At 39.9% G+C, this 24,338-nt stretch overlaps 1 protein-coding gene across 4 annotated transcripts in view; it reads left to right on the top strand.

Annotated features, from left to right (window-relative positions):
* Positions 1–23,617, top strand: part of ptbp2b (polypyrimidine tract binding protein 2b) — a 32,256-nt gene extending 8,639 nt beyond the window's left edge. The window contains exons 10-18 of one of the 4 annotated variants that reach the window (XM_078287584.1): positions 5,750–5,862; positions 9,960–9,993; positions 11,880–11,972; positions 13,696–13,812; positions 14,463–14,562; positions 14,711–14,788; positions 16,036–17,125; positions 18,101–18,144; positions 23,414–23,617. In XM_078287584.1, coding sequence (XP_078143710.1) covers positions 5,750–5,862; positions 9,960–9,993; positions 11,880–11,972; positions 13,696–13,812; positions 14,463–14,562; positions 14,711–14,788; positions 16,036–16,165 — 665 coding nt within the window. In that variant the 3' untranslated portion in view covers positions 16,166–17,125; positions 18,101–18,144; positions 23,414–23,617. Of the gene's footprint in view, positions 1–5,749; positions 5,863–9,959; positions 9,994–11,879; positions 11,973–13,695; positions 13,813–14,462; positions 14,563–14,710; positions 14,789–16,035; positions 17,126–18,100; positions 18,145–23,384 lie in introns of all 4 variants that reach the window. The other 3 variants (XM_078287585.1, XM_071915409.2, XM_078287586.1) reach the window with 3 other exon arrangements.
* Positions 23,618–24,338: the final 721 nt, after the last annotated feature.

Raw genomic sequence — 24,338 nt, 5'->3', positions numbered from 1 at the left:
CGGATATCTACGGTCTTTAAATGAAGTTTTACGGTATAGGACATTATTTTATTTGTTTATTTTGTAATGTGTAGGTATGTAGATCTTTTAAAAGACATGTTTATGTTGAAATAAATATACCTATACAAGTAGTTATGTCTCTCGTTGTATTGGTTTGCCCTCTTATGGACATAATGCGCAAAAATAGATATTCGAATGGTTCGAACCTATGTGTTTTTTTAGAAGGAATAATCGAACGTCATTTTTGGACAATTTTGACAGCCCTAATGTACAGCGAGACACATCATCCGGCTTGTTACGCAGCTACTTACCAAACTCACAAAATATTGATTTAAAATGATTTTATTACAAGCTGAAGTAATTTAAAACTTCTTCCAAACTAGTCCAGCAGGACTGTCTGCACTAACCAACTAATAACAATGTTTTGGCGCAAGGTGTCACCAGTTAATTTGATTAGAAATCAAAGAAATGGACTGGACTTCTTGACTGCTGATTGATATGATTAGATGCACAGAACTTGAATGGATAGAACGGTCATTCCCATTCAAATCAATGTTCCTGGATGGTTGGAGCAGTGGCCATTTTTATGTGAACCATTGGGCTAGCTTCCGTATAAACCGACTGATGGCAAGTCGCTGAGGCGAGAGGTTTTGCAGCAAGGAACAAAGGAGCTTCTGTCTCCTTGCTGCCATGGATTGCTAATATGCTAATGTTGACAAGAAGAGCTAGTGAGAGAAGTACAATCTCTGATAATGCTACGTTAACCTTGTCGCTAACGTCAGCTTCAGTTGAGTTTTGACAGTTTGCTAAGCACTCAGACTCATCTGCACAGTTCTCAAGCAAGTGTGACACACTTTACGGCCTTCATACTCAGACTTGCATTGTCACCATAGCAACTAACCCTATTATAACAGTTGCATTTTATGCTGTACTAGCCAAATTACCATGGCAAACAGTGTAAGGACCATTCTATCCATTCAAGTTCTGTGATTAAATGTGAAACAGCGGTTGATTATTCAGAATTAACAGACCACACAATGCCTTCATTGGCCAATCAGAATTGAGGATTCAACAAAGCTGTGTAATAAAATAAGGGCAGACATTACACAAAACCTGATTTACCAGCCTGAGATAGAGAGACTGGCAACAACAGCTATTCTCCTTTATTAGCTAAATATAACTCTTGTCTATTCTTTTATCCCTCCATTCTTCCCTTGCTTCCTCTCTATCCCTCTCTTCCCTCCTCCACTGGGTCAGTTAGCAGTAAGTTAGTACTGGGTTAATTAGTATAGACCTCAATAAACTGGTTAGTCATAATGTGAAGCATAATGTAATGGTATAATAGAAAAATGATAAGAACCAGGCCAGATTAACCAGCTGGAAATCATGGCAAAGGCAAGGAGGATCATTTGTTTTTTCTGGGGTACTATTCCTCTATTCATCCCTTCATCCCTCTTCTCTCTCTCTTCCCCTAGCTACCTCTACATCCCTTCATCTCTATCTACCTGTGTTTCCATTTTTTTCTCTTCTTTATTTCCTTGTTCACAGTACAGAAATGAACCAAACCAATCTAGACTGGACTGGCCTCTATTAGGCCTGTTTTCCCTATGACTACAGAACAGAACCAACAAGTGTTTTGCATGGGTTCCTCCTGTGAAAGCATGGCAGTGGTATATTTCTGCCTTTAGCTCATTACTGACATCAATTTACACAGGTAGAAAAGCATTGGTGACTTTGATCATACTGTCTTTGTTTCTGCACGTCTTCATCGTTACACCCATTATATTTCTAGCAGCATCAAAAACAACTGGCAGAGATGAACAGCTTGCTTGAAAGGCGTGATCCAAGGTTGGCAAAGAAGAAGCAGAGAATTAATCTCTCAAACATTGTTTTAGAATGCTAATATTAGCTCTTCCATTGGGACTACTACTATTCTGGTGGCTGAGAGTAGGCAAAACTAAACTTTAAGGTGCTATCAATAAATCATTACAACATTAATTTTGAGACATTAGTATAATTAGCGTAAACAATGTGGACAATCACTGAGAAGATTGGCAGCCTTTACCAGCCTCAACACTGCATTTTACATTATGTGCCACCAGGTCGGATTTGGTGGGAAATTTGTTGGATTGCTTTATGGCACAAAACGGGGCATGGGCAAGCAAATGTGGCGCAAATGTAGATATAGAGTTTCTTGTAATGCCCGATGGAAGTGTTGGATCTTTACATGGCCATGCTGAGGCGGTGAACACCAGCTTGCCTAGATTTACCGTGCAATTTTTGTGCAGGTAACATGGCTTCCACTTAAAACTGAAATGGACTGTTTAATGTTTATCTCTGGCCAAGTCCCACCCCAGTCCAGTCCAGTCCAGTCCAGATCACTTCTTTCAGGTTTGGGGTCAGTAGTGTGAACAGGTTGTGTGTTCCTCCTCACATTGAAGCCACACCTTTTATTCTAGTTAAATAGTCCAGTACCTGGTTTCTTAAACTGTGTGTTGGGAATCAATATGGATCATGGGTCTCCACATGACAACACTTAACGTTTTCATTAGATTTGGTCCCATTAGGGCATTTATGTCCAATTATCACCTAGTTTTACTTGTTACATAGTCTAATCCGATAATTTGCTGGTAGTTTGTAGAGAGTCAGTTGGTTAGTTGAACTCGGTTTAAATGAGTGTCTCTCTGCTACCCAGTCTATAACACCAGCTTCATACATAAGTGTAGTTTAGACTGATATTTGAAGTATTGACAGTATTTAGTCCCATCTTGATTGCGAGCATCATACTGTTTAAGTTTTAACATTCAGTCTGGTTTGGTTTCCTGTGATACTTGTGCTTTTCGGAGCTAGTTTAGATTAGCATTCTGTGGTATAAATCTAGTTGTTATATTGTCTTATAGGTACCCCGTCCGGAGCGCTAGCTTCCTACTCTAGTGGAGGAGGTTACTCGTCTTCTCTCTCCCTCTCGCAGGGTGGAGGTACCTATCCTTTCCTTTTTCTTGTTTCTTTTTGTCCCTTCACTCTGTCTCTGCCTTTTTCTGTCCTGCTGCTGTCCTGTCTCTTGTCTTGTCCTGATATGGCTGTTATCTGAATGCATCAGGGCTAGAAACTAACTTTCCATCACCCAGCCTCAGAGGTTGGTTGATACTACGGTTAGTCAATATATTGTGCTGATATTAGTTTACGACATACTTTCATTAATAATCGACCAGTCAGTGTCGCCCATCTCCGATAGGATGGATATGACGCAGTTTGTTTGATTACATATTTATTATATAGGTGATCAATATTGCACTGGTTGTCTATGGGAAGCCCTTCACCTGGATTGATTCTAATGAAACATTTTGATCGGATTCCACAAGTACGCTTCAATCTGTTGCATACCGTGAGTCATATTAACGTCAGTATGTCCCATGGTCTAAACACAGAGGCTTTTCCATCCTGACAAGACTCAAATTCTTGGAAACACTGAATACTTGAATTTTTGGATTGTTTTTGGCATGAAAACGATCAAATTCATGAATATTCAGTGCCTGCATAGGCCTTGAAATAGCCTGTAAACCTGTTGGTTTCTTGAGTGTATAAATTTACCAGCCACAATCAAACATTTCCCAACATTTGGTTGGTGGCTGGTGGTAATTTCCCCCAGTACAGACACTCCAGGTTTGCCTTGGGAGTTTGGGATTGTTGTGGCCACAAACACTTGTTTTAGCCATAACTTCAATGAAACAATTTGCTGTGTTTCCTGTGCAAAGTTGCATGAAATGTATAATTATCTCAATGAGACAAATGAGTTTACTTCTTTGGAAGTGCTTTGATTAAAGTGGTAATCGTAAAAAAATTGCAGTTAGTTAAGAATGTTTTTTTTTTGTGGTGCGATCTTTTGTGCACTTACAGAACAGTAATTGATCAAATTTGCAAGCCTTGAAAAAGACAACAACTGGTGATTGCAAAAACTCAGATCTCCAGGAGGAGAGCAGTAGGCAGTGAATGAGTGTTTTTCTATGTGAATGGGAAGTTATTGTTGGTTGTATTAATGTTTATTGCCTTGGTTTTGTTGTTTGAGCATGGCCACTCCCTTCACATCACACTTATTAGTAATTAGGGATGGGACGATATATCGAAATTCAATATTTTGCAATATAAAAAAGTGACAATACATTTGGGGGGCAGAAAAATGAATCGCAATATTACCAATATTTTATTCTGCTGTAGTAAGGAATAGAGTCCCGCACACTGTCTATACTTGCATGATAATTTAATACGACGTTTTGGTCATCGGACCTTCATCAGGCAAACATTCTGCTGTAGTAATCACAAATGAGACGGCTTGCCCATCACAATTTCACAAGCTCTCCATCTAAATTATATTATTTGCACTTTGTCATGACACTTTAAAATTGTTGTTTACATTCTAGCAAGCCAATGCCATTGCTAGAAAGATTTGTGGCTCAGATATGAACATACGTCTGCACAGTTGTGCTTTGTTGTCATTGAACTTTTATTTATTACATCGTATTGTGGTTGTATCGAATTGGGAAGCCCATATCACGTATTGAATCATGTCGTTAGATAAGCATAATATCCCCATCAGTAATGTATCTTTATGTAAAAACACAAAACTAATCTTTACTGTATATCTATTACAATATGCTAATATTCCATCTAGGAACGTTTCCTCTCTCGAAAGAAACGTCAAATTATCACTGTGCAATGACTAATAGATATCTGAAACTCCTAAAAAGTCATCAGGCTCTTGCCTATTTCCAGGTTGTCTTTATATGTCATCTCATTCTTATTCAGCTGGGACAGTACCTGGTCTAAATTACTCTGAGGCAGTATAGGATGCATGGTTTGGATATATGAGAAGAAGTTAACAAGAGTTTGATTTGTCAGTCCAGTTCTGAACTATCACGATCAAGCTGCTGAGCCCTAAGGAGTGGCTTGTACATTATTGTGTAGGTGACATTTTCATTACTGAAGCAGCTTCTGGATCCCTTTTTGTTGACGCTGTCAGTATATATATGTCTTTTTCAACATTGTGTCTGTAAACGGTAATTTGTGTGTTGATAAAGTCACAATAGCTTAGGGTTTCCTTGCAAAATGATGCCGAAAAGCTAGCCAACTCTCTAGCTAGTTGGCTAACCTAGCTTAAATAACACTTGCCATACTACTATGGTGTCAAGCACATCAGCTTGCGTGATTGGGAGTTTTTTTTTTGTGTGTGTGTGTGTGTGTTCGAGTTTTCATGCACGCCAGTTCCTGCTGTGATTTACGGTATTTAATGTACTTGAGGATTTGAGGTACAAATTGCTTCTCGAGGTCTTTGAGAAGAAGATAATATCGGTTGATTGTAAAATACCTTATAATAACAAGAAACACCACAATTGACTTTATGATCGGCATCTTGAATATGGGCCTTCCAACGAGTTAAGCGTGAACACTTGTAAGTTGTAGCAACAAGATCTTGTTCTTCCTCATCTTTTGATATGACTTGAACGCGGCATGAGTCAGAGTTTTTTTTTTTCTTCTTCTTACACACTTTGGATTGGGCTTGGTGCAGCGATGTTGAATATGCAAAACTAATCAATTTATGAAATCAGTGGTATTGATGAATTGTTGCAGCCCTATTGACATTGATACAAAAGCCATCAGTCCTGAGTGTTGTCCTTGTAAACTAATCTAGATTTATGTTGTGGTATTGTTTATTTGATCCTGATGTATTTATTATCTTATGCTTTCTTAACAGGAGCCATCAGTCCTCTGAGTGCGGCGGCGGCGGCGGCGGCAGCTGCTGGTCGTGTTGCTCTGTCTGGGTCCGGAGTGTCAGGAGTCCTGCTGGCATCCAACCTTAATGATGAGGTACACTAACCATAACTAGAACCAAAACCCTAACCATAACCTAGCTGTGTGTGAGTGTCTCAGGTCTTGGCTCCACTCACTTACATTCACTCAGTTCAAATAAGTAAGTAGAAACTGTGCTTCATTTGAATTTATTGAATGGAAAGTGAAGTAAGTGAATACCTGAAGCGGGTGTGTGTGTGTGTGTGTGTGTGTGTGTGTGTGTGTGTGTGTGTGTGTGTGTGTGTGTGTGTGTGTGTGTTTAGTCTTTACACCTGGCATTATCATGCATCTCACATCCAGATGGTGTCTCAATATAAAATGTAGCCGGATAAAATGTACAGGGCATCTAAAACCAAGCTGTATCTAAGGCTTTAAGAAATATTAAATGTCTTAAATATGGCTATTAGGTCTTATTTTTTCACCATGTGATGACAGGTTTCTGGATTAGTACAGAACAGGATTAGTAGTACAATGTGCATCTTATCTGCTAAATTCACTAAACTCAATTGGACTTGATTTCCTGGTGTCCTTTTCCCTATGCTGCCCATTTATAGTTTAACAACTTTCATTAGCTAAGTTCAATCAAACAAAGGCAAAGGAAAAATCAGACAAAGGCTGGTTTTGACAGCTTTGTTTCTTTATTTTGTTTTTTAAAATTGGTCTTGAATTCAACTCCAGGTACCATTTTAAAAAGTCTTAAAATTGACTTTCTGAAACGTACCCTGGCCCCTTTTCCCTTTGGAGCACTTGCATCCTATAGAAAGATGGCAAGCATGTGCAAAATTTCCTTGTTAGATGTGCTTTTCATTTTTCAAAATGGTGGAAGCGGTTTTCTCAGCATCAGGGGAACACAATTGTCATTACTGTTAATAGTTGCATCAGACTGAACTGACAGCAGTTCCCTGTTCCCACCCGTAGTTATTCTGGCCATCCATTCTTATAAGTTAGTATATTTTCAATAGTCCTAGCTAAGTTTTAAGTTGCTATCTGTGCTCCCTGCTCCCTCTTTGCTTTGCGGGCGCTTGCTCGTTGGATCCAGAGGCGAACAAATCCAAATCCAATCTGAACACCTGGGATGCATGATAGAGCCAGGGGGATGTAGGGTGTGTGTGGTCAGGACTGGGTTCAGCTTTCAATTCAGCAACTGTCTTTTCTTCAAAACTGAAATTTTGAATAGTCAGATATAACTGAGATTGATTGCTCTGTCATTTGCAAATGAATGTCACCATTTTGAATTGTCCTGTCCTGTCCTAGGGTGGGTGTGTGTGTGTGTGTGTGTGTAGATGCTCCTTCTGTTGTCCATGGACTGTCACAGGTCCTAAACTCTTCTGTTTTAATCTCTGTTCTACATCTTTCTGTTAGAGCACATTATATGTCTATGTTGGATCTAAATTCCCAGACCTGTGTGTATTCTGTCATGTGTATTTGTAGACTTGTGTTTTTCTACATACGGTCATCTGTTTCTACACCTTTTTACCTTAGATCTCTGAATCTGTGTATATTCTGTCGTCTTTCTATTTAATCTATATTTGTCAAATCTATTCTATCGTCTGTATTTCTAGACCTATCTGTAGTCTGTTTCTATTTCTGTGTTTAATCTCCATCTCTCTCTCTCTCTCTCTCTCTCTCTCTCTCTCTCTCTCTCTCTCTCTCTCTCTCTCTCTCTCTCTCTCTCTCTCTCTCTCTCTCTCTCTCTCTCTCTCTCTCTCTCTCTCTCTCTCTCTCTCTCTCTCTCTCTTTGAGATGGACTCCATAGTGTAGTGGTGGTTTTCACGGCTCTGTCCCCTTGTGGTGATCTCTTGCTGCTACAGCTGAATCCTGGCTGCCACATAATAACACACAGCAGTCCCCTCCATCTCCTTGGGAGGATGCTCAGTATCATCCAGTGGCTAGCAAGCCAGACACATGGATCTTAGTTCTGGCAGAAAAAGTGTATCCAAGGCACTCTTCCCATACAAAAAGTAAAAAGCCTTTATTATTTATTGGCTAATGCATAGCATACACGTTAAAAATGTAAAAAAAAAAAAAAAAAAAGCATCAATGCGTTACTCACGTCCTAAAAGGGTGTCGATTTGCCCTCCAGTCTGAGGGAAGTTTTGTTTTTTATTGTCGGTCACTCTGGACCTAGCCTGGTTCCAGATTCCTGAATTGTGTCCCGCCCACTTTTCAGATTTTGACGAGTGATTCAGAGAGTCTGGTGTTGCTCTAGGCAATGGCTTGTTCTCGCTCGGAGAAACAATCGAGTCAATAAGCTTGAACCGTTTGTTCAACAGTTTTTCATTGCCGTTTCAGCAGAGTAGATTTGTTGAAATCACCCCTTAACCAACATATTGTCTTTGCAAAGACGACATTTTTGTCAAAATCGACTGACGGCAGATTGAAGTACATGTGTCATGTACGTGCGTAGGTAGGAAATCTTGCACCACCTCTGCCAGGAGACTGAAAGGACATGCTCAGCGATGCTTGTTGTGGAATAATGGTATGACCTTATGTCATACAGTGAAGTTTCAATATGTCCACGGATCTTGTACTGCAACGGCAGCATTTTAAAATGTCATTTAGTATTGCGATCTACGCGCTTGTCATTTGTCTTCCCCCCCAAAAAAAGCAGGGACGTGATGTATGCCTAAAGTGCCCGCATATGCCCACATTTGATCGAAAGCAATAAGTTCACATCCCTTCTCTGGGGGTTGTCGAAAGTCATTCTGGGAAACGTAGAAAATCATTAACTGACGTTGAATTAGACGAGGCAGGTAGGGAAAGTGGGTACATCACAAAAGTAAATTACAACACTTCACCACAAAATAACTCCTGGAATGTATTGATCATCGCAGATTGATGTATGACAGTACAAGTGTATCCAAGGGTAGAATTTTACCTTTTAAATAATCGTACAGTCAGTGTCGTCCAGCTCTGATATAATGGATATATATTGCAGTTTGTTTGATTATATATTTATTGTAGAATTGATCAATACTACACTGGTTGTCTAGCCTGAATTGCTTTTAGTGTAACGTTTTGATTGGATTCTGAATGAAGATATTATGATCTGGGGCTTTGAGTTTTTGTGTCTCATGAAGGTCTAAATTCTGTTTCAGAGGCTTTTCCACCCCGACAAGAATGAAATTCTTGTAAATTTTTTGGAATTAAAGCAGTCAAATTTCAAGTCCAGGCCCATCTTAGGCTGTTGTTTAAATACAGCAGCTCAGTATCTGTATCCATACGTCTGACTGGCCTATTAGTGAGTGGTCATTTTGGCAACAGTTATCTCATCTGACCATAAACTGTCTCTAACCCAGCGCCTGCTATCATTTTCTCGGGGCAGAAGCTACATCTGATCTGGTTGGCCATCTGCTGCATGGTACCACCCCTTCTGGTTTGAGGTTGATTACCACTCACTCTTTTATTCACTCATTTATTTCCTGCTTTTTTTTTCTTTTTTTTTTTTACTCTGTCATTCTTTATATTTTTCTTTTCTACCCTCCTCCCATCCTTCCCTCATTGATAAATGCATCCAGCAGGGAGTGTGTGTGTTAACAGGACTGGAGGAGGTGTGTGTGTGTGTGTGTGTGCGTGTGTGTGTGTGCGTGTGTGTGTGTGTTGGGGGAATCGAACCAACGATCATTCAGACTCCGTTAATGTTCCACTGATGCTCTGTTTACTGACCTCTGCTTTGGTTTTTGTCCTCCTTTCTCCCTTCCTTCCCTCCTCTGCTCCTCCCTTCTCCCATTTATTTCCTTTCCACCTGTCAATCTCCATTACTACTCCTCCCTCCCTCCCTCTATACAATCCTTTAATGTCGGTACACCTTTCCCAATATCATCCAACCCTCCTCTACCTCTCCCCTCCTTGCTCCTTTCCTTTTTTCTCTCCTCTTTCCTTCCCTTCTCTGTTATGTGATTGGTCTAACCTGACTTTGGCTTTGCCGTTTTGACCCCTCCCTACCCCACCCCACACCCTCCATCTTTGCTCCATCCCTCCATCGTCATGGAAACCACCACCTCCCCTCTCCGTCGCTGGGCGGTCTGATCTCTACCTCCGTCTCTCCTCCTCTTCCTCCTCTGCTCCTCCTCCTCTTCCTGTCCTCCTCTGCTCTGCGGTCTCTCTCTCTAAAGATGGTCACGCCTCAAAGTCTCTTTACCCTCTTCGGTATGTTCAACCTCTACTATTCTATCTATTTACCTCTATCTGTCTATCCAGTTCTCTTCAGTGTCGTCGACCTCTCAGTACCTCTATTTCTTTCTCTCTCAGTCTATCTCTATGCCTCTCTCTATCATGGTTTACACCTCTACCTACCTCTGTTTCTACCTTAAAAGAATACATTGAGTTTTTGGTAGATTGTCCAGTTGGTGAACCTGGCCATCAAGTGATGAGGACATAGACACCAAAATTATCCAGGTGTCCCTGTTAGATCGTTGGCTCTGTTGGTCTATGCTAAGACTTTAGCATACACTATATTGAGTGATAGTAGGCTCCATGCTAAAACTTTAGCATACACTATGTTGAATGATAGTAGGCTCCATGCTAACACTTTCACATGCACGATGTTGAGTTATAGTACGCTCCATGCTAACACTTTAGCATACACTATGTTGAGTGATAGTGGGCCACTAGCATTATCCAAAGTATGAAGACTGAGCTTTTAGTAATAAAAAGTTGTCGGCGGTTTTTATTATATGGCCTGCAGATTCATACATGTTTTTAAATGAAATGTCATTAAGTCAGTATCAGTGATGTAGCCAACTTTATTTTTGGAATTATTTCATATGAGCAACGTATTCATCCACTGCACAATGATTTTTAGCTGTACACAGTCTCCCATGGCCCACCACCTTCACTTCCTATGGATGCAGTAGTCCCTGGTAGTTCAAAACAGTACATTATTGTTATATCATACTTTGTGTAAATTTTACCAATCTCCCACACAAAACAGCCTGACTTAGTTGCCTATCATTAAGATCACTTTGGCTTCAGAGCTGCTACAAGTTCCCATTTTCTCACTTTTTAGATGGTGCTAGTGGCCTCCTACCATTTGACATAATGTATGCTAAAGCATTAGCATTAATCACTGGATCTACTAGGGACACATGGATGATTTTGGTGTCTACATTGTCATTACTTAACAGCAATGTTTGCCAACAGGACAATCTACCAAAAACTCAGTGAATTCTGTTAAAAACTCACTCTAGCTCTCTATATATCTCTCTACATCTTCTCTTTCTCCTTCTATCTCTCTCTCTAGACTTGTAAATATCCACTACAGCCAAAGTGCACCTATTAATTTTATAGACAAGTTCAAATGGTTAGATATTTACAGTTTGGGTTACTTGCCTCTCAGTCATTCAACAAACTAGTCAGGTCAGCAAGAGTCAAATCAGATGGTCAGCCAGTCATTTAGTCCGTTTTTTAGTCATTTAGTGGACCAGTCGGATTGTTAACCAGTCCAGGGTATCCATGGATCCTTGAAAAAGTAGTATAATATGCATCTTATCTGCTTTACTAAACTCAGTTGGACTTCATGCCCCTTAACAATTAATTTCCTGGTATCCCTTTTTATTATTCTGTGCAACCAGAATTAGAAATTGTTTATTTATTTTGGTTTTGGAATTTGTTTTGAATTAATTTCTTGGTAGTATGGTAAATTTGGCTTTCTGAAATGCCATGCAGTCAAAACACCAACCACTCAGCCAGACAGGCGTTCAGTTTGTCAGTAGGTCAGCCAGTTTGAGGTCAGTTTGAGGTCTCAGCTAAAGCTAGGGTATCTGAAAATTTCTCACAACACAAAGCTACTTGGCCACATAGAAGAATCTGATTTAGTTTCTAGTAAAAGTAACATGGGAAGGTTCCATCTTTTCTTTTCGTTTGTCTCTCCAGCACTAACTTTGTTCCTTCCATCCTTCACACCTCTCCTTTTTTTCTTCGTCGGCTCCATCTCTCCTGCTCTGTCTGTCCTGTCCTCCTCCTCATCTCCTCCTCCACCCTGCTCTGCCTCTCTCTCTCTCTCTCGCTCTCTCCCTGTCTCTGTCTATCTTCAGGAGTCTATGGTGATGTCCAGAGGGTGAAGATCCTCTACAACAAGAAGGACAGCGCTCTGATCCAGTTGTCAGATGGCAACCAGGCTCAGCTAGGTGAGTTACGACGGTATCTGTTAGAGATGGGCGATAAAACGATCTTGATAATTATCATGATAAAATTTCCCACATTGACGATGATAAACTTTTGGGATTTATTTGCACAAAAATAATTTTCTGCATCTGTTTTTCTCAATCTACTCAATCTAGACACATAAAAGAAAAAATGTAAAAAGTAAGTTTGCATGTTGCTGAGGTTCACACCTACTCACTCTAACAGCACCATACAGAGTGACCTCGCTTGTTGAGTTACCGGAGAAGATAATACAATAAGTGGTGATAAGTAGATCTACACATAAAAATTAGTGGACCGGAGAAGAAAAGCAACAGTGATAGCGACCACAACAGAGTAGTAGCATACACAACCTCTATCATATGGAAATGGTTTGGCTATCTCAAGTCTGACGAAGCACAGAGCAATACTCTATGCTAAATATTAGGGGTGAGACGATACACTCAGCACACGATATGATACATATCTCAATATCAAGCTCACGATACGATATTCTCACTATATCGTACTCCTTTTTAGAAAAATTATGTTGAATGAAGAACAAAAAATACATAAACACATAATTGACTTTTTTTTTTTAAATAGTTGAGTTGGAGAGCCATTCAAATGGATTTTTCTTTGTAAAGTTTCCCAGTTGTCATGAACGTAGCATGATACGACACTTGCTATCCTAGAAACAGTAGCTATAAAGAAGAACAGTGCCGTGTGTGTACAATGAGCAATGAAAAGTAGGCTACTAAATCAAGTCAGCATTGTTCATATGATCCAAATTATATATATTTTCAAAGAGTAACTAAACCACACCCAAATCTGTGGTAAAGCCTGACGCCTAATGGTGAAAAGTAGGGTGCTGAACTGGTTATCTGCTATTGGCTTGTCTTTGGTGACAGGTGATGTCACCTTCAGGTGGTGACATCACCATTTGGGTTTGGGGTTCAGTTACTCTTTAAATCTCAGTCATATGGTAATTTAATTGCGCAATACAGGGTCACGAGTCATTTCAGCATTTCTTTTGTATCACGGAATTCGATACAATATTTTGGCACATCCCTACAAAATATGTCGACAGCCTGTGTTAATCACAACGGGTAACACTGCTAACCTCTTCCATCATATGGCAACCTCCTTGGCGGAGCCTATAAGGTTCCAAGGCATCGCCACTGTCTGTCAGCAGGATATCTCAAAACCTATTAATGGACAGAGAGGCCACCAAAGGCAGAGGCAGTGATTTGGGATTTTTGATATTTTTTATTTTTTATTTATCCTTTATTTAGCCAGGAAGGTCCCATTGAGATACAGGATCTCTTTTTCCAGGGAGTCCTGGTATATTAGATGAATATGAGTCCTGGTATATTAGATGATTATTGTTTTTGAGCCATAACTATGACACTAACAGAAGTGGAGACATGATTCCAAATCCTAAGCGCATGTTTACAGGATCAAGAAATCAATTCAACTTAAAATTTAAGTGACAGGAATGATGTCTTTGGGTGTAACTGTCTTTAATGTTCTACTCCAACAAACATAAGAAAGGTAGATATATCGGCAATGCAATAAATCAGTCTAACCTTAAGTATATAATTTATAATAGTGTAGTTATAAATTCAAGAACAAAAAATCCAGTTTTTGTGACAGTGGTTGTTGGGCTTGTAGACTTCTGACCTGCCACTACCTCCCTCTCTCTCTCTCTCTCTCTCTCATCTCTAGCTATGAGCCATCTGAATGGTCAGAAGGTGTTTGGGAAAGTGATGAGAGTGACGCTGTCTAAACACCAAACTGTTGCTCTGCCTAGAGAAGGACTGGATGACCAGCTTCTCACTAAAGGTAAGCCGGGATTTGTTATATAACCTAGTACTATAAAGGCTTCTATAATATTGTGTAAAGGCTTTTATGAAATTTCATAAATGTCCGGACCAGTGCCTGCCTAAAGGTAACTACTTGGTATCTTTGAAATCACGTATGATGCACTGAAGTTTAGATGTTGCCTGTTAGATTGTTATGTTAATAATTTACAGTATTTGAAATGCAAGACCAGAGTATCCTTAAAAAATCTTATCCTATATAGGGCCCTAAAAAGTATTAAAATATCTGCTTTGCTAAACACAGTTGGACTTCATGTCCCTTAACAATTAATTTCCTGTTGTCCTTTTTCTAATACTGACCATTTATAATTTCACAGCTTTCATCAGAAATATTTTTTACCAGCTTTGTTTCTTTATTTTGGTTGTTAAATTGTTCTAAAATTCAATTCCATGTAGCACTGAAAAGGTCTTAAAGTCTTGAATTTGGCTTTTTCAAACCTGCAAAATCATATTAAAGCATGTTCATAAATGTTAGCACTAAAATAATTTTATCTAGCACATGTTCACTTTTATTTGTTGAAATCACTTTGTTAATCACTTTCACACATTTGCATTAATACTATGGTTTAAAGATGCTACAGTATGGAATTTGCTCTTGTTATTATTGGATAGATTTCTCTGGCTCACCACTCCATCGCTTTAAGAAGCCAGGATCCAAGAACTTTCAGAACATCTTTCCTCCCTCAGCAACGCTTCACCTCTCTAATGTACCGTAAGTCACACATTCTCTGTATTATACAAATAAAGTCTCTTCTTTTCTTCTCTCAGTCAAGCATATTGTTTTATTAGTGTAGAGATTTCTCCGGCTCCCTGCTGCTTTGCTTCAAGCCAATAATAATAGTTTGTCTTTGGATGTCCAGGGAGGGAGTAACGGAGGAGGATCTACGTCTTCTCTTCTCTAACAACGGAGGAACCGTCAAGGCCTTCAAGTTCTTCCAGTAAGAAAGACTTTGCCGTGAAGCTCTGTATATATGACTGTTAATCAGTTCTCCGTGAGTCCAAGGTGTCTGCAGGTCCTGAAAAGTCTTAAAATGTCTTTGTCACTTTGACATTAAACGCAATTCCTTAACTGATCTTGAACCCGTTTTATCAGTGTAACTCACAAAGTAGGGTTGAGACAGAGAAGAGCGTCCCATCTCCAGTAATTGAGACACTGTAGATTCACCCCGTTTGACCAAATACATTTCTGTTGCCAGTATGGACACTAGTAAGAAGTCTTCTCCACACAGGAAGTGATGAATCAAAACTTAAAGCTGCAGAGGGTACCTTTTATGGATTTGCATTTATTTATAAATAATAAAAACAAATCGCCACGTTTGGTATCCAAAGACGAGCAGGATAATATGTCAGAGTCTCAGAAACAGAAACTCTGTTGTTCTCATTTCAAAAGTGTGTGGAAACCCATCTGACCAATGAGAAGAAGGCTGAGGCAGGAGGCGTGACTCCATCCTGCCAATCACTCCTCCTGTCACTCACTAGGAGGAGTGTGCGACGTGTCATTCCTTGTGATGGTTTGAATTTCCAGAGATTTGATCTCTTTCCTCCCAAACTTAATTCAATTCAAATTACTTTATTTGTGTACAGACAAGACAAATAGGACAATCACAAAACAATCATGACCGCATAAGAGATAGTGCTTGTCTGCAACCATAATTAAAATTACAAAAAAACAAACAAAAGAAACACTACACTTGCAAAGGTGTTTTTTTTAGGTGCATTTTTCTGTTGTTTTGTTACCAAGGTCTTAACAAGTCTGAAATTTAACTGGATGAAACTTGCAGACACCTTGGACTTGATTATTTTGTGCAAAATATCTTGGATACCTTGGATGTATGAAAGAAGCTTGCCATTTGATTTCTCTCAAATCTACCTCATTCAAAGTGTTTGGCTAAAAATGTTTTTACTGAGGGAAATAATAGCTCATCAATTATCAACGAGGCCAACCAGTACTTTGTCTTGATGCTAAGATAAGTCTGTTTGTTCTAATACGTAATGCATGTTTGAGACAAGACGGCCATGTCAAATAAGTCTGTAAGTTCTCAAATGAGTCAGATTATTATGAGAAATGCCCCATGAATAGACAGATGCTTCACTGTTAAGTTGCTGCATATAATTAGGTCGACAAGTAGAAAATGGTTCTTTGAATCTTTGATCAACTTTTTCTCCCTCCTCTTTCCTCCACCAGAGACCACAAGATGGCGTTGATCCAGATGTCGTCAGTAGAGGAAGCGATCCAGGGCCTGATCGATCTTCACAACTATGACATGGGAGGGAATCACCATCTTAAAGTTTCCTTTTCCAAGTCTACCATCTAACCCTCACACCCAACTCCTCTGAAAATCTATGACATGGGAGGATGTGACTACCTTTTCTAAATCTACCATTTTCTTCCATAACCCCTATTGTATCCCCTCACCTTAAGTTAATACTGTAGTGTCCAAAACAACCATATTTTATTACAGAAACTTGCTTCAGTGTCTGAACATTTAAATTGAAAGTACAAAATTCAAATTTGGTTTTGCAAATTCAAATATTACAAAAAGAAAATCCTAATTCCCCAGAATCCTAAATGACCCATATGACTCTCTTAAAGTAGTAATCCGTGAGATTCTTCCTTTTTTTCATTTTGTCTCCATCTTTGGTGCTAAGGTCTCATTGCTGTGGTGTTTCTGCACTGCACTTCCCAGAGATCACCTGTCAATCAAACAGTATGTCCAGTACTGTGACGTTTCTTTCCTTGGATTTTCTGTTGATGCAGTTTGAGTTTCTCTTTTCTTTGTCTGTTCAGCCATGGTGGCTATCACTGCTCATGCTAACTACCCAGTTCTTCTTCTGTTTGTTTCTTAACAAACCGCTGTTGCTGCTGCTTGAAATGGAAAACGCATCACTTCCTGTGCGCCAGAGAATTTTTCCCATTTTTTCCATGTTTAGTACAGCAAATGTAAAAGCTTTCATGAACTGGCTATAGCTTGAATCACTATTGTGTTATAGCAATCATGTAGAGAGGAGCAAAATGGACATTTATTTATATGAAAATGTTGCGGATTATTACTTTAAATCCAAGGAAGTCCAATTAACTTTTTAACTCTCCAAACACCCTCCAAAATTTCATGTTGATTTACCTTTGTGCATGGGCTCACTTGATTAGTAGCAGTCATATTCTCAGTTGTTTATATGACCTTTTGTGTCTCTTCTAGAAAACGACAAATTCTTTCCAAACTGGTGGAGGACCAGATCAAAATGGAAACGTTATTACTTGGGACGCAGATTCCAGGGTCAGTTAAAATTCACATTTGACACAAACCCCATAGGAACTCCTACTCTTCCAAAATGACACCCTGAATCAAAGTAGCAGCCATCAAGCCTCTAGAAACCTTCCAAGTGTTTTCATGCGCTGATGCACCTTCGCATAATGAAGAGCATTAAGTGTGGCACGGGAGAAAACCAGGCTGTTAATTCTCCTGGAGAGCCACCATTTAACCCCCCCACCGACCTGTCTCTCCTCATAATCCCACCCCCTTATCACCACTGTCATCACTTATGCGACCCTGTCTTTCCTTTAGAGCCTTTTGATAGGCAGTCATCAACAGCCCTCATTTGACGACGTCTGTTGCACAGTGCGACATAGGTCCCGCCTTTTGTTTCACTGTGTTGATTCACTCCCTCGTCATCACTTCTTGTTTAGTGGAGCGCGATGGCGCGTTCAAGAAAACTCTGAACTTGGATGTTTCTTATCTCCAAGCTACAAGGATAAAGAAGGAGAGGACGGTGCCGGCACCTAAGGTCGAACTGGGATTCCCACCGTCCTCTCCTCAGGTCAGAATGTGCCTCGCTTATCGCCCCAGCACAAGGCAGGGCCAAGGCATATTCTGTCACTGTTGATACTGTTTATGTTCATGTTGTATTCCGGTGTTTATCACTCTGTGGAGCAGTGGTGGTCAGACTTTTCCTGGGAACCCACATTTTTAACACAAATCAAACCCGATACTCGCTGACAGTTGTGCAGGTTAGGTAACGGAATATCCTGTTTTTTTAGATTACTAACCTACCAGCCTATGTTACTTTGCAGGGTTTTTTTTTTCTTTGCACAACCTAACATAGCTTTCTTAAATGTGCCAATTTAAAGCGGCACAAGGCAACTTGGCATGTCAGCAGCCCCAAATGGCAGCGAGAGGTAACTAATTTTGAAGACTTCATTACCCAGAAAATCCTGTAAAGTGATATCAGTAAACTAAATGTCATCTTCTTAGGGTGTGGCGGGAGTGGAGGTGGTGAAGAGGTTCAGCCATTGTTGGTGAGTCCAGCTTTCCTGCTCACTGCTGTTTAGGAAACACTTTTGGATTTTACTCTTAAGTTTCATTTCGCCACTTCACGTATGAAGAAGATTTCCCACCAGTGAACATACTAACACCAAACTTTCATTTGGATAAATAGGGTGAATCTACAGCATGTCAACTACTGGGAATGGGACACTCTTCACTGTTGCAGCCCCACTATGTGATTTAGGCTGATAAGAGGGCTGAATTTTTACATATATTTTACATATAATATTACCTAGTGCAGCTTTAATGGAAAAATACACCCCCCAAAACACCCTAAAATAGCTATTGGTGAGGCACCTTGCATTTCTGTGTCCATTTTGTTGTTTGATGGTGTATTGTTCTTATTCCTGTAGGTAACTGGTCAAATGTAGACGATGTAATGTCAAGTAAAGATATTTCCAGCAGCTACAATGGAGTTTAATGGTAGAAAACATTTCAGCGATCTAAAGAATCAGCGGTAAAAGTCAGGTTTTGGTGTCAGTCCCTCAGAATCAAAGAGCGAGGGCTTCTTTCTAGAGCCGCCATTTTGCACCAAGAGACGTTCAACAATCATACAGGGAGAAATAGAAGAGGCAGAGAGACCAATTTCTGCATCAACAGCAGCAATAGACCATAACACAATGCAGCCACAAAACAGCGTTTTTTTTTTGTCACTTGAACAACGCGCAGTCCACTTTGACTTTTTCTCAACTGATAGCGCTTTCTTGCTCTTCCAATGCTAATGCTCTCTCTACCTACACATATAACCCACAGCTGAATGGTCACACTTTCAAGCTATTTATAAACCCATACACCCACCTTTGATTTAAAGCAAACAAGTTCATGCTCCTTCTCTGTGGTTTGTTGAAAGGCATTGTGGGAAACATAGGAAATCACTAACTGAGCTAGAAGAGAGACAGGTTGAGGGGAAAGTGGGTACACCAAAAAAGTAAATTACAACAATAACTCCTGGAATGCATTAAACATCGCAGATTGATGATGTACATCAGTGTAAGAGTATACGAGGTTGGGGTTCCTTTAAGAAAATATGTAGGTGGTGCATTTTAATCCTCCTATGATTCACATTTGCATCCCTACCCAGTCTTTGAAAACCACTGCTCTCACAAATGTGTGCAAACACACACACACACACACACACACACAGAATGCATGCTAATGACGTATGTTTGGACAAGGTTTGAACATGTGATTATGGTCTTGGTGTCTGATTGGCTTAGAGAGGAGACCTGTTGGGACCAAAGTACATGTGCCTTTAGTCTATAGTCTGATTTTACTATTGAATTTTTTTTCTACACATTATTTTACTTGCAACGTTTATCTCCTCATGTAGAGTGCAGCATTTTAACCCCGTAGAAACAGATTATTTTGCTATTTCTGAACTTTATTGATATGATCCACTTCACCCCAGTCCTCTGTTTCTCTAATAAAATAAGATAATTTACCAAGTACAGATGCACAGAAAACTCTGTTGCTGTTTCAAACAGAGGACAACTCCAAACAGCTTTTTATTTTTACACACGTCTGGTTCTTACTGCAGCTACAGAGATTGATTTTTTTCTTTTGGGACATTGTTGTATATTTTCTATTTGATTTCAGTTTCTTTTGTGACAAGAGTTCAGATTGGCACAAATTAAAAATGTCTTTTCTACCGACAAGTCCATGTTTGATGGTTTCTGTCTGTGTGTGTGTGTGTGTGTGTGTGTGTGTGTATTGTCAGACCTCTGCTCTCATCTGTATCTGTCTTTCAATAAACTTCTCTATCACTCTGTTCACTCCTCTCTCTGCTCTCGCTTCTTTCTTTCTCTCCACTTCCCTCCTTTAGCTTTTCTGTTCTTTACTCTTCATTCCTGCTGTCGTTCTGCTGTCCTCTCTGATGAGACATGAAAGCAGACGGGACATGCAGACCATATAGACAGGATCACAAGCCAGTTTTAACCTTGTTGCAGAACTGATCTTCAAATGATGATTGTGAGAACGCAGTGTGTTCCTCCCCGTTTAAACAGACACAAGATCAAATCTATGCCACAAAATCTGAATTTGTACAGCCTCCAAAAAATATTTTTTACTTATCTCTTGCTGTCTTCGGGTGCTCCTCGTAAACCCCTACTTCCAAGTTCAGAAGTTATAAATGCATCTTGTTCTCCCTTCAAGTGGTTTTAGTCATAAATGGCAAAATGGATTCTGTAAAAAAAAAAAAAAGTAGTTTTTGTTTTGTTTTTAGTGGCACAGAGCTATTTTGTACTGCAGCAGCAGAATGAAGAGAACATTAAACATCATGTAATTGATGTTTTAATCTGTTAAAAACAGTAATGTATGTAAATTAAAAGTTCAACAGTGAAAATAGAAACATACTAGACTGTGTAGCCTACATGGTATGATAAACAATGATATAATAAAATATAGCCGCAAGCGGCAATTGCGGGGTCCAAGCACAATTTGAAAAGACAGACAAACATTACAGAAGGTAGAAAGACACACAAATAGACAAGTTGTGAAGATCGGACACGCAGTCTATTAGTTATGGCTTAGTAGGGGAGAGCGGGGTGATTTGAGCCTGTGGGGAAGTTGAGCCACCCCTTGTTTCTAGGCAACCATAGACAAAATTGGTCATGTGACCACACATTTTTGAAGAGTCATCCATTTTACTCACCCTGTGATGGAGAGAGGCCCATGGAATAAGTGGTAAGCACATTTAAGTTCAAAAAACTGTTTTTTGCCATTGAAAGTGATTTTTTTATGTTCAAGGAGTCATGATTCTTGTGTCTGAACAATTACAGACAAGTTTGAAAAAATCTCACACGTGTTAGTGCTTTAGGAACTTACAATATGAGGCTATACTGTTAGCATGACGTTAGCTCTAAACTGCTGGATAATAAAAGTTTGTTAAAATGGCAGGGGTGGGGTAATTTGAGCCAAAAGGCCTGGGGGAAGTTGAGCCAGTGGCTCAACTGTTCTGTCCACTGTTCTGTGGATGGAAAGCCCACCTTCACATTCAAAGAGAATGATGAAGGACTCATCCCTAGAGGTGATGTGCTCAAGAAACTACCCAAACTGCAAAAACTCGGTGGAACAGCCAGAAGGGAGCAGAAGTTCATATTCCCCTGCAGCATTGACAAGTGGGATGTTGAGTAGCAGCCCGGTTCTGTGAGGAGAATTGCAGTCGATTTTGCTCTTCATTTTGAACTTGATTTTGTTCTGAAAATTTTAAATAGGCCTTGTTGAAGAAAATTGGCCTTTGAAGTTGTAAACTTTAAATAAAACCTTTAAGAAGTCATTTGGTATTGAATTTGTCTTGCTTTGATATAGCATTATATGAGGTGAAAATGTTCAGTTTTACTTCAACATAATCAATGGCACAATTTACCCGCATGTGGCTCAACTTATCCTCTCCCTAGGCTCAACATACCCCTCATCGGGGGCAAGTTGAGCCAAGAGACCACTTTTTTTTGGAAAGTCATATTTTGAAAACTGTTTATTTTAGATCCAAAGTGATTATTCCCAGGGATGCACCACATCCTGAAATATATGTACATATTTTAGTTAGAGACATTACTGTCATGCTCTCACTTTAAAGACGCCTCAAGTAAAAACTGGCTCAACTCACCCCGCTCTCCCCTATATGCTTTTGTGTTGGCCCGTTCATCATTTCATTGCAACCACATTGTTGAAGTTTTTCACAATGGCCAAACTTTCTATTAGAAAACATGCCCCTTGTTCTTGACGACTAATGACTTCGGAAAGGACAAGCCTGGATTTGAATCCACAATCATCCACATGAAAAGCTGATATTTTACCTACTGAGCCAAACACCTATTATGGAGTAGAAATTAAAGTATGAAGTATTGCGATACTGCAGCCTATGACTGACAGTGCTAATCACTTTATAGAACATTGTAGTGCTCTCCATTAACTAATAAAATAATAGTAAGTCACATGGGCCAGAAAACTGCTGCTGCACTGCTCTCTCTGGGTTGAAACGTCTGGCCACACCCCAACCAGTGTTGCCAATCAGGTATTTTGTCATTGACAGATGATGCCAAACACCTGCTTGAGTTTTCTGCAGTGTGTGATTTAGGCCCAATCACAATGTCCTCACTCACAGACTCACAGACTTTGACGCGCATTCCCGACGAGTCTGCGAGGGTTCAGGGCTGTCCCGCTGTGAAATCAGTAAGTGTGCGAGAGCTCTCTGGCGGACTTTATGAGCCCTTTATGCAGACTTTCAGCAAGTCTGCAATTCTGTAGACTTTGCTTGAAGGAATTACTCACAGTTCATAGCGTTTGTGACGTTAATATTCATGTATGTGGGAAAATATCAGGTAATACACCCAATATAAAATATTGCATCATTAAAACAGAATAAACATCATTTGAGAAAAAAGGTTGTTTTCCTACACGCTTAAGAAGATTATGTTAGATGCTGCTAATATAAGCAGCATGTATTATAGCCTTTTGCCTTCTTATGTGCTTATTTGTGCTCATTAAGCTTTATTAAAAGTACCCTTTGCTTGCAAGGTGCCTCCAACTGTTTCTTTTTTGTTTTCTTTTTTTACATATTGTAATGATGTAGTGCAGGTTAACCTCTAGTAGAATGAAGAGTATTTTCTATATCCATTAGCACAGTATATAAACTTTTAAATGTTAGACCTATTTAACATTATTCATCAACATTTGTTTTCATTTTAGCTTAATAATGCTGCTTTGTCAAAAGCGCAAACAGAGTAAATTACAAATTGATTAATTCACAGGAGATAGTAACGTCTGACGTCGTCAAGGCAACACGTGATACCACAAAGTGCTGTCCCATTCCTCATATACCATTTCGAGCCCTCATGACTTCTCGCACTCAGGCACTATAGCTGCGCACAAAGGTGACATCAATTAAGTCTGTGGGGGCTCATTGCTTAGTCCATAGGGGGGACATTGGGATTGGGCCGTAGTGTTGATTTACTTTTCATGAAACTTCAAAATGGTCACAGTTGATGAGGGACCTGATCTCACAACCTTGTGGTCCAAAAACCTGAGCTTAACCACTCTGCCAACTTCCACTTTGTTGTGCCACAGTGGGGAAACAAAACAAAGGGACAAGTGATTGGTCACAGGTGATAGTCCAACCCATTTTGAAAGCCTCAGAAAGCCTTTTCAAAGAGCCAATTGTCTAAGTGACGGGAGTATATACACGTCACCTTCTATGCTATTGCCCTTCTCTCAGATCTATGCCGTATGCTGCTGTCATTCCAGTTGCTGTGCTTACCTTCGTCCCTCCACCACCCCATCACCACCAATGTCCAGGCTCCAGAGGAACTCCCCGGGGGGACATCCTAATTCCTACGTCTATCCCGGATGTACTCCTAACTTCACGAATGGGAGGAGTTCCTCCATGGAGCTTATGCCAAAGTTTACATCTTGTTTCATGTCATGAATAAAGTTTTTCATTCGAGCATTCATCCTAGTCTCTCCTGATTGAAGTTAAGATTGATCAAACTATCTTGAACATATCACATTGTCAATGTATCTATTTGCAGCTGCACATTTCAATCTACCGTACACTCAGTTTCCAAGATATTACATTTTTTTGGCCGTTTACTAATCAAGGTATGACAATTTAAAAAATTGCTTTAAAAAAGAGGACAATGCTGTGGGATCACAGTCAGTTTTTGCCGGGCCCCTGGGACCGACCTAGAAGAGTGAAAGTAGCTAACGGACTACCCATTGTTGAAAGTTGCGCGAGAAGTGGCGTCAAGACCTGCACAGTTATGGTGGCATACGTGATATCGCATTGTTTGCACTGTTAAGGCTCATTCACACCTAGAGCGACAACTATAAAGATAACTTCAATGCTCAAGCATTCACACTACAATGATATCATCGGTGCCGAATATTCAGAGAAAATATGGAGCATGATGACTACCGACGTGCTTTTATTATACTTGCTCTCGAACGTAATAGCGCTCCGCCGTGGAGCTATTTTTAGCACACCAGCTATGACGTCAAAAATGTGCGCGAGCTGGAAGTCAGACTTAGGCCCAATCCCAATGTCCCCCCTATGGACTGAGCCCTGAGCCCTCACAGACTTATTTGATGTCACCTTTGTGTGCAGCTATAGTGCCTGAGTGCGAGAAGTCATGAGGGCTCGAAATGGTATAGGAGGAATGGGACAGCACTT

The sequence above is a fragment of the Centroberyx gerrardi genome, chromosome 13 (assembly GCF_048128805.1).
Source record: "Centroberyx gerrardi isolate f3 chromosome 13, fCenGer3.hap1.cur.20231027, whole genome shotgun sequence".
Taxonomy (NCBI): Eukaryota; Metazoa; Chordata; class Actinopteri; order Beryciformes; family Berycidae; genus Centroberyx; species Centroberyx gerrardi.
The sequence above is the reverse complement of the archived record's forward strand: the minus strand, read 5'-3'. Positions and strand labels throughout refer to the sequence as shown.